Source organism: Gobio gobio (genome assembly GCF_949357685.1).
Source record: "Gobio gobio genome assembly, chromosome: 24".
Taxonomy (NCBI): domain Eukaryota; kingdom Metazoa; phylum Chordata; class Actinopteri; order Cypriniformes; family Gobionidae; genus Gobio; species Gobio gobio.
In genome coordinates this window covers 11,349,219-11,360,776 of record NC_137120.1, presented here as the reverse complement: position 1 = coordinate 11,360,776, position 11,558 = coordinate 11,349,219, and the positions used below count along the sequence as shown (strand labels likewise).

Genomic DNA, 11,558 nt, shown 5'->3' with positions numbered 1-11,558 from the left:
TTACCGGTAAGCCATTTCTGATGTTTTGGTGTAAACCACATGACACTAAAATGCCAATATTGTAGTACAGTGGGAGACCACAGACGCGTGTCATTCACGGAATTGCATTAATAGAAAGCCAGTTAGTGTCAAGATTTATAATACAAAGTATTTTTCCAATGTTAAGTTTAGTATTTTCTTACCGTGTCCGCGGGGCGGGAACATGTGTGACGTACTAGACAGAACAGCGAGCGCGTGTAGCCTATAAACGCCTCGTCCGTTTGTGGGTCAGCGTGCGCAGTCAGCGGAGGCACCAACTGCAGAACCATACGTCACCGCAGCCTGAGGACAACAGCGCCAAGGCTTCATTCTAGCGCTCGCGCTCGGTGCTGCTGACTGAATGAGGTCACAACAACCCTCCGAAGGACTAGGAAGGACACAGCTTCACTAGGATGCAGCTTTCCGTTTGGGAAGCATCCTCTATTTCTCCCCCAACAACAACAACCCCCACACATCTCACAACAAGCGGACAATATCATCAACCGATAGGAGGATTGGTTTTCGTAGATTCAGAGGGGAATCTGGATCACCACTTTTCTTTCAGCCCATGCAGCAAAAAAGGCTTCTGCGCAAGAACAGAAGATAATATTTTTTGAACGAACAATTGATATCCCACAGAACAACCATTATTTTCAGAGGAATGAAGTTCTTTATTTTGCACATAGCGAGTGTTTTACTCGTGCATGGTAAGACGTAGAGCTATTTGTTCAAATGTTTATCACTTGCGATCAGGAATCAGCTCATATTATTTCTTAAGTATTTATTGCCAGCTTCACAGACAAGCTAGGCTTAAGCTATAGTCCCAGACTAAAATGCATGTTTGAGCTGTCTTCACTGAAAAAAACTTATACTGGCATATTTTAAAATATGTAGTGTCTAAGATGCAATTTAACTAAGGCCTAATCCTGGCTTTATTGTTGTGGCGACAGAAACGAGCAGTAAAACTGGCATCGTTAAAATAAGAAACATCACTTGCCTACATTAAAGATATAAAACTGTTTTATATATTTAATCGCTGTTTTTATCATTAATGGTTAATATCATCTATTGAATTGTCAGTTTTAATGGCTAGAACGGCTGAACTGGATGGTCGGCGTCGTTTATTCTGTCCTGTGACTTATAATTGTGTATTTTTTTTCTTCAGATGTGTCTGGTGTTGATACAGACACTGTGTCTGTGATGGAGGGAGATTCCGTCACTCTACACATTAGTGTTAAAAAACCCCAACAAGAGAGAATTAAGTGGTATTTTAATGACACTTGTGTAGCTCAAATTAATGGAGATCCCTGTAAGATCTGTGCAGATAATCAATGTCATGATAATAATGAGAGATTTAGAGACAGACTGAAGCTGGATCATCAGACTGGATCTCTGACCATCACAAACATCAACACCACAGACTCTGGACACTATAAGCTACAGATCAACAGCAGCAGTGACAGTGAAAAGACCTTCAGCGTTTCTGTGCGCGGTGAGTCATTTAATATAAATGTAATAGGTAAAATACATAAAATTAATGTAAATAGGTCATTTCCTTAAAGGGGTCCTATCATGCCCTTTTACAAAGTCTTGATGTTTTGGGGTGTACTAAAATATGTTTTCATGCTTCATTGTTCAGAAAACACATTATTTATCACATATTTTACATTATAACAGCTCCTCGCTCCCCACTCCAATATTATCTGCCTGCAATACTGGAGACTGCACTTTTAGGATGGTCACAATTTCAGGACTGCATTTCTAGGACCCTATTTTTTTTGTGACAGCGCCATCTAGCCAACTGTGCTCCAACAGAGAAGACCTGATTTAAACTGGTTCCACCTTATTTTTTAACAAAACAGCAGGCACAGTCATTTTAAACTGAATTACTTCAATTAGTTTAAATATTCAAACAGGGTAAGTTTAGGGCTAGGGTTTGGTTAGGACAATATATCAATTAAACAACTAAAATGACAACTAAAACTAGAAATGCAGCCTCTGGGTTTGTAGGCAGAGGCTACTCCCCCAGTCTGGCCTGAACACACTGTTTATTTCCTCTTTTGATGAAGCCCCTCCTTCTGAAACAAAAAATGTGCTGTGATTGGTTAGCTGGTCCAGTGTGTTAAGATTGGCACCACTTTGCATGTGTTCGGGAAATGTCACGACCCTCACCATAACTACTCGGATGCATGGGCGTAAATTTCATCTAACAGTTGGGGGGGACAATAAACAACATTTCTCAAGGTACATTTTTGAAGGGGACACAAATAATACAGGCAAAATTGTACTTGTAAGGATATGTGTGGCGTTTTGGTGCACTGGAAATCTATCCTTTTATCTGGCCAACCACACAAAGCAAATTGTTTAAATATGAGTTAAGTATATATCATTATTATTTTCAGTGAATACACAATGTGGTTTTTAATGATAACTCAGATGTAAATATTAATGAAATATTCATTTCAAACCAATTCAAGTCTGATTCAGTTAACAAACTAGAGGATCATGTAGAACGGATTTCATGCTCGGACTTTGCAAGCACGGATAAAACGTATAATTGGAACTGTTAATAGAAAACGCAACTACAAATAATAATAATACATACTTACCATTTGTCATCCACAAACAACAGATTGTCACGACAAAGTGGCAACTGCTCCGTTTCCGTTTTTTTTTTCTTTTGTGTGTGTATTGGCAGTAGAATCAACATTGTCATATCCATTACCATGCCAAAACACTCCAAGAGTTGTCATGACAGAAATTGATACATTTGCACAAATGTTAACAAACTAACAAGCAAAGGCTCCTCAAAGCACAAAACGTAAAGAAAACAGAGAGAAGAGATTTCTTAAAGGGGTACTTCAGTGCTGGGAAGATGAATGTGTATTTAAACTGGGTCATTTATGTAGTAGAAATTTGAAATTATTTTTGAATTTGGTGCCTTCTAGACTGAGAAAAGACAGAAAATGTATTTTTGTCTCATGTGGATGAAAGACAATAACTCCCAGAATGCACTTGCTTTGCTGCCCTCCGAGGCCACTCCCAAAGCCACGGATACTGTTATCACTTGCCCACCATTACACTGCCCCCAACGTCGTTGTGTTTTTCATAGTAATACAATCATTTCGTTCAGTTAGAGAACAGACACTACAATTAAAAATCAAACATGTCTTTTCAATAAAGTGTGAATGAGCCGAACGAAAGTCACGGCACAAACGCAGCAGGAGTCAGATTTCATTCATCACGAGAGCGAAGAGCTGAGCAGAGCTGAGGTAAGCACGGCTGTCATCCACGACGCGTGTCCAGTCTGGCGCGTTTTCAGATCACGCCTATGGAAGCTAAACTTTCATAGGAATTCATTGAAAAGTTGAAACACTCACTTTGCTCCGCACCGCTCCGTTATGAATGCCCGAGCCGAGCGGCCGTGCGCATTTACATTCTGTGAGCGAGATCTCTCCCCTATAGGCGGCTTGAAAACATGCAGAACTAGTTCCTTCTAGTGGCTGTAGTCTCTAGCCTCTGGCCAAAAAATCCTCAGATGACGCAAAATGACGATATTTGCATCATCTGAGGATTTTTCCAGCCTAATTCTCTCGTCCTGGGGAGACATGAGGGGGGAAAGTACGATAATTCGAATATACTACCGGGTTTCTACTGATACAAAGTTTAATGCTAAATCGCTGAAGTAACCCTTTAACCATGTTTACATATCCAGTTATTTCTTGGACACTTTCCCCCCAAAATATCCTCCATCATCTGATGGTTTGTGTTTCAGATGTTCCTGCCGCTGAACGAGATGAAGTGAAGAGAAAGTCAGTGATAGAGGGAGAATCTGTCACTTTAGATCCTGGTGTGATGAAACACCTGAATGATTTGTTGATGTGGCATTTTAATGAGATTCTCATCGCTGAAATCACTGGAGATCAGAGTCAGATCTGCACAGATGAGCAGTGTAAAGAGAGATTCAGAGACAGACTGAAGCTGGATCATGTGACTGGATCGCTGACCATCACGAACACCAGACACACGGACACTGGACTCTATAAACTGGAGATAAACAGCAGCAGCATCAGTCGTCGCCCCAGCATCAGCATCAGCAGCTTCAAGAGCTTCAGTGTTGCCGTCATTGGTTGAGTATATCATTTAATACACTTGAATTATATTTTTTGCAGAATTCTGTATAAACTGTTTGAAGTAAAAAAGAGGTTTGACTCAATAACATTTGATAACTGCTAATTCTAATAACTGATTTTTGAATTGCTGTTCTTAAAAAACAAAAACATCTATCAGTTCAATCAATATCATACAGCTGATGCTCAAAGAAGAAAGGGGTAATTATCAGTTTAAAATATCAGTAAAGTTGATTATCATTTGATGTCTAGTGATTATGTCTGTCTGTGTTTACTGTTACAGAATCAGCTCAGTCTGTAGCTGTAATATGTGCTGGTGTTGGTGTTCTTCTGCTGGTTTCTGCAGCTTTAAATCACACCGCTGGCGTGATTAACTGTCACCGCAATAAAGCTAAAAAAGGACATAATGTAAGTATTACATGCATACGCACAGCTGAGTTATATATAATTATATAATCAGGATATAAACTAATTCACATGCAAATAAAACAATATGGGCCAGATTTGCTAACAGCTTGCTCCAGCGCAAACCCTCTTTTGGTGTTAAAAACTACAGTCAGGATTTACTAAAGAGACCCCATGAAACGTTAGTGATGAAAAGGTGTGGACACAGTTATTTTTGCGGCTGACCTTATTGCATATGCATTTGTAGAAGTTTCCCTTTCAGACACAAAATGTGTGGTAGGAGAGTATTTAAAGCTGCTGTCCATAACTGTTTTTGTGTTCAAGATTTACATTTTCCAAACCGTGTTTTTGTCTTACCCTGAATCATTATGGTACACTTATAATAAGTGTGTATATTTGGACTATTTCAGACCGGTCTGGTTGGAACCGCGTGACTCGCCAAAGACATAAACAGAGAGAAGTAGCTCCGGCTGCAATGTTCTTCCACAAGATGCATGCAGTTCTGTTTATTAACCGCTAGAGCGCAAAAAGTTACGGACTTCAGCTTTAAATAAACCATGCAAGGTGATTTACTAAAGTTCACCATAGTCAAATTACTGGGATTTACACCATTATTTAAAGCCCAAATAAGCATGTCTTAACCCATTTTCGCTTGACATGCTGGAACTGGGGGCCAATTGTTCAAAAGTAATCTGATTGGATGAAATCCTGAAAATGGGTTGTTCAATAGAAAAAAAGGATTCTGAAATCAGATTAGATCACCAAATCCAATCTTGGTTTTGATCTGGATCAAATCAGTTTGTGTTGTTCAAACTTTTAAGTAAGATTGGGAGACCTTTGATCCAAAGAAATCCGGATTATACTGATCCCAGCAGAAGGGTGGATTACAGGAACAAAAATGTAATAAAACTTTAAAACTGGCCAAAAACACATTTGTAACATGTAATACAAACATAATTTTGCTCTCTTAGTTTAACTGTTAAAGTAATACATTAGTTTTGGTATCCTACAGTAAAGTAAAAAAGAGATTTTGGCACCATAAAATAATCCCCAAACAGCTGTAAATATCAAACAATAATATTACATTTAGATTTTAAGTGCTTTTTTATCACTTTTTGTAAACTACATTGGCACGATCATAAGAGATGAACCATCTCTGTGAGCGAGCACAATGTTTTTACACAAAACTTTTAAAGTCCTAAAGCATTTAAATATTTATCTCATATTTTATTTCCATCAGCATGTCCCTTCAGGGGCTCCGTAGAGCACCAGTAATCCAGATTTGGTCATCTGTAAAAGTGTGTATCTGGATCAGGGTAATTTTGCTCTGAAAAACTGCCACAAAAGTATTAGGAAAACATAGGATTTCCAAATCCAGATTAAACTTTTTGATCAACTGGCCCTGGGAAATAATTTTCTCCCTTTGTGTTTATTTATCTTTAATGCCAGATGAAGACGTTATCCGAACATATTGTTTCTCAAGCCACATTCATTTTTGATTTGTGATTTTATTAGTCATTATGGGAATGCTCTGCTGCGTCTGTTCTTTAACCCTTAAATGCATGAATGTTTCGCCAGTCATCATTACATATACGGGTCTTTAGCGACCCGGATCTATATCTAACACGGCTGAATCTCTACCTGTCGCGATATTATAAGACCTACCTGATATTAGAGAAACAATTACAGAAGAATAAAATAAATCATATTTTGTTACCTTTTGGAGCTTGGAAGGGTTCAGTTTGAGCCATCATCGCTGTCCTCATCAGAGCTCATTTCCCAGTACAGTATCTTCAAAATCACTATTTTGATTGCTGACAGCTTCTTCACCAGATCCATCATGAAGTGACAGTGACACTAATATTTGACTGCAGTAAATCGCTAAGCCATTTCAGGTTTTGAAAGCTTTTAAGCTTCCTATTCTATTGTTTTCTGCCTGCGGTAACTATGGCATTCCAATTTCCCAAATGGGTATCAAAAATGTCCCAAATGGCACACTTCATGTGCACTTTCAGTCTTGTGGACTTACAATGGCTGCCACATGCGTGTGTCCGTTAAGTCCAAGAGACCGTAGGGTGTCCCCATTTGTCATTTGAGGTCTCAGAAGGGTGCTCGCGAACGCCCCCTTTGCGGTCGATATGCGCCCTCGATGCGCACTTCTGCCGAGCCCGCACTGGTGCGGGTTCTGCAGCGGACTTCTTCCCGACAGTCAAAGTGTCGTTACGTCATGAAAGTGCGGACTTGTAGGAAGACCACAAGGGATTAGGGTGGCATTTGGGACAGGGCCTATGAGTAAAACGTCACTTCATCATTGTGTATCAAACATTGCCACCTTGTGGAAAAAAGGTGAACTGCACTTATTCAGTCATCAAAGATTCAATTATTGTAGTGCAGAAAAAATATTCTTACATTGTTACACACCTCGGACCCTATACGATTTTTTTTTTTACAAAAAATGAATAGCAAAACAGGTATTCTTTAATAATTGTATTGTTTTTTTCTTGTTATATTGTTTTAATTGAATTGATTGAGGAATAATAAGAAAGTTGATGTCTAACATTGTTCGATAGTCGTACTGGAAGGGTTGGACTGTATTAGGTGATGGCTTAAATCTAGCTTCCTCAGTGGGGTGTCGTAAGAACACACGGGATTCGATCAGTTCCAAGCAAAAAGGTTTAATTGTTGGCAGTCTTTATATGTACATAACACAGCAGTACACAGGTTTGTATGAATAGATGCACGGTGTGTGTGTGTGGTCTACAAAGAGAAAGGAATAAAGATATATATTAACAATATGTCCTGAGTATTATTACTCAAACATTTTCTCAGTACATTGTTTCCAACATAAATCTCTCAAGTAATTAAATTATCAAGTTATCAGAACAAATAAAGGAATCAATATCCAAGCAATGAAATTCTAAACCAATACTGCCACTTAGTGGTCAGAAACGGTAAAACGCTCAAACCCGAAACTAAATATGACGTGATTTAACTGAAAGCACGTAATTAGAAACATCGCGTTCATTAAATGGACATAGCAACTGCCTCAGCTGTTAAAGTTATAATCACTCACACATGCATAAAAACCAAACACTGGTGGCAATGTATATAATACGAATTGCAAGTTATTATTAGACACAATCAAGCATGTTCACGTGCAATCAACAGCACGCGATAAACGGCTTTAACACTGGTATATACTCATTACTCAATATCAGGATGACTTTGTATCAAGACTTTACAAACTCCTTAACCAGCATCTAGCATTAACTTGGTAAACAGTCAACTTACATTTACTTATTGACGCACACTCTGCACACACAGTCCCGCTCGTACATTCTGCTCTCTGGGCTTATGATGACTGACTGAAAAGCAGAGCATGCGCACTGAACTCGGCCTTTCTAACACACATAAAAAAATGAATGAGAAAGAGGGTAGTGAATGACACCCCGGGTCAATGAAGACCCGAAGTATGCGTTTAGGGGTTCATCTGCGCTTGCATTCTCCTCGTGTTACACACTAATTTGCCTTGTTTAGTAAATCTGGCCCTATATTTGCAAAATATGTTTCTCAAATGCAAAGCCGTATTCGCAAATATACAAGTGTGCACACAAAGTTTGGAATGCTTTAAATGTATAAATTTGTTGTTGAATTTGCATGTTATCACATGTGTGGATAATAATGCAATAGAGTTTTTGAGAAACGTCCATTATTTAAAGGGTAACTTCAGCGATTAGCATTAAGCTTTGTATCAGTAAAAACCCGGTGCTATATTCGAATGATCGTGCTTCCATACAGGCATGAAAACTGAAAACGCACCAGACTGGACACGCACCGTGAATGACCTTGCTCATTTTAGTTTCGGTTTAGAATTAGCGCCAATTCGGGGGTGGGTTGCTTGAATTGTGGGTTCATTAGCCTATTATTCTTAAAGGAACACACCAACTTTAACTTATTCACCGTACCCCCCAGAGTTGGATAAGTCCATACATACCATTCTCATCTCCGTGCGTTTCATAACTCTGTCTGACACACCCACCACTAGCCTAGCTTAGCACAAAGACTGGAGGTAAACGGCTCCAGCTATAGCCTACTGCTCAATAAGTGACAAAATAACGAACTTTGCTGACGTGCCATGGGTGCAGCGGCGCAATGATATTATACAGTGCCTGAAAATAGACTAACTTCCGTCAACATAACCAACGTGACAACCTGCTTGCACAGAGAGCGCACTGGGGACTATTTTCAGGCGCTGTGTAATATCATTGCGCCGCTGCACCCGTGGTACGGCAGCAAAGTTCCTTGATTATTACGCAGGAATGAGAGTATAGTTCCTAGCCATATCGGTCTAGAAAATCAAAACTTTTCATTTTCCGTCAGTCTTAGTACACGATGTAACACATCACAACATGTAAATAGGAAAAATTTGGCGTTATTTTGTCATTTATTGAGCAGTAGGCTAGCTGGAGTCATTTACCTCCAGTCTTTGTGCTAAGCTAGGCTAGCGGTGGGTGCGTCAGACAGAGTTATGGCACGCATGGAGATGAGAATGGTATGTATGGACTTATCTAACTCTGGGGGATACGGTGAATAAGCTAAAGTCCCAAAAAGTCGGCGTGTTCCTTTGAGATGTTACTTCAGTCTTGTTCATTCTGTGAATGTGTTTTCTTACAGGAGAATTATGATGAAGACTCGTCCCCTTATAAGGCTGAGATTCCATTGTTGACTGTTGCCGATGAATCGTTCCCTAATTCGACATCACCTTTTTTAGCCATTTAAGTAAATTATAGCATGTAGCCTAAATATATTTTTTGAAAGAAGCACACTATCAGCAATAGAACAGCGAATGCTTAATGTTTTTCTGTAGAGGTTTATTTATGATGCTGTCGTGCTTTTTGTAGCAGTTTAGTACCTCATTCTTTATGACCAAGAAGTGTATTTTACTACTCTCACGCAGCGCCATACTGCAATATGCAAGCACACAGATCACGTGCACAAATATGCAAACAAGTTAAGCAACATGAATCGACTCTGCACTACTGATAAAAACCACTGGAAAAGACTGATATTTGTCACGGATTCAGCCAGCATGCCACCAGCACCAGGTCGTTCATCTCCACCCACTCGTTCACAATCACAGAAAGAGAATGTACCTTCTTCGTCTTCCTCCATCCGTCGATCCTTCAGACTGTTCATCATCTGTGTGCTCATCGAATCATCCTGCAAAGAAACAAAGACTCCTCAGTTAAGTGTTACTGCTCCTTGAATGGCTTATGCTTGATGATCCTGAACGCTATAAACTCTTTGTGAACAAAGACCTGTTAAGTTCATCTCCGACTCTCACCTCCTGTTTTATGAAAATATTGTTACATGTGTATCTAACAGATACACTTTTAAACAGTCATATATGATATTTCACTCATTATTTTGTTTGGTTGTTGGGGTGTAATAGAATATAATGTTATATAATGGTCAAGAAAATATTTTTTCACACATTGTACATGATAGCATTACCGTTCTTTTAGTCTGTATTAAAGGGATGTTCAGTTCACCCAAAAAAAATCAGATTCATATGTTGAAACTGTATTTTTGGTGCAATCCTGTTGTCGCTGACTGTGGCTGCTCCTGTTGGTGTAATTTACTGTCTCTGCAGGAAAAGTAAATGAAAAAAAAAAGTGTAAGTATTACAGCCAAGAGAAAAATAATTAGCTTTATTGTGCTACAGTAGAGTGTACATATTTCAGTGTCAAACAGCATTATATAAAACTTATAAAACTCCAATTAGCCTATGCATTAAGTCATGCATATTAACTAATGCACATAATGTAATACTCATTAAGGAATAAACCATTAATGATTACTGCATCAGCAACTAATAAAGATTAACTGATTAACATAATGTATTTATTCCTTAACAACATACAGTATAGAGTGGTGCAGGTATGACATCAATTTGTAGCCCAAAATGCAGAAGCCAGTTTTTAGCACTTCCGGTTCCATCGCCCTGAAGTCAATGGTTTTTTTTTGAATGGGGTTTTGTTTAAATGGCTGAAATAAGGTCTGTGGCGAACACAATCTCAAGACACTTTCACGTTTTATTCTACGACATAAAATACATCAGTACTACCCCACTCGTGATTTTTTGAAGCTGTTATGTGTCTTGAAAAAGGCGGTTGCTAACAAGTGGCTGAACGTCATCACGCAGAAAAGGTACGTTTAGTCCACTTTAAAGCCTCATTATTCTCATAATTGTGCTCTTATACTAAAAAGTTATGGGAAAATGCCTTTTAGATAAAAACTTAGAGTTGTCAGACTCTGAACCCCCCAACAAAAAAAACCTGTCCAAAATAACCCCCCAAACAGACCCCAAAAAACCCCTAAAAGACGGTCCCCAAAAAACCCCAAATCACTGGACTTAATGACTACAGACCTGTTGCTCTCACGTCCGTGGTCATGAAGTGGTTTGAAAGACTGGTTCTGGCCCACCTGAAGGACATCACTGGACCCTTGCTGGATCCTCTTCGATTTGCCTACAGAGCAAATAGCTCTGTGGATTATGCAGTCAACATGGGACTGCATTATATCCTGCAACATCTTGACACAGACCTGGGACTTATGCAATGATCTTATTTGTGGACTTCAGTTCGGCCTTCAATCCCATCATGCCTGATCTTCTCTCAGCTAAACTGACCCAGCTCTCCATGCCACCCTCAATCTGTCAGTGGATCTCCAGCTTCCTGACAGACCGACAACAGCTCGTGAGACTGGGGAAACTCACATCCAGGACTCTCACTACCAGCACTGGCGCCCCCCAGGGGTGTGTTCTCTCCCCACTGCTCTTCTCCCTGTACACCAATGACTGCACTTCTAAAGACCCCTCTGTGAAGCTCCTGAAATTTGCAGACGACACCACTGTCATCGGCCTCATCCAAAACGGTGATGAGTCTGCTTACAGACTGGAGGTTGAACAGTTGGCTGTCTGTTGCAGTTATAACAACCTTGAGC

At 39.5% G+C, this 11,558-nt stretch overlaps 1 protein-coding gene across 1 annotated transcript; it reads left to right on the top strand.

Annotated features, from left to right (window-relative positions):
- The first annotated feature begins 272 nt into the window (after positions 1-272).
- On the top strand, positions 273-10,678 carry LOC307120669 (uncharacterized protein). Its single transcript, XM_079807793.1, has 5 exons — positions 273-725; positions 1,184-1,510; positions 3,794-4,147; positions 4,432-4,556; positions 9,228-10,678. Exons 1-5 carry the CDS (start codon positions 680-682, stop codon positions 9,330-9,332), a joined length of 957 nt encoding a protein of 318 aa, XP_079663919.1. The 5' UTR covers positions 273-679; the 3' UTR covers positions 9,333-10,678.
- The last annotated feature ends 880 nt before the right edge of the window (positions 10,679-11,558 follow it).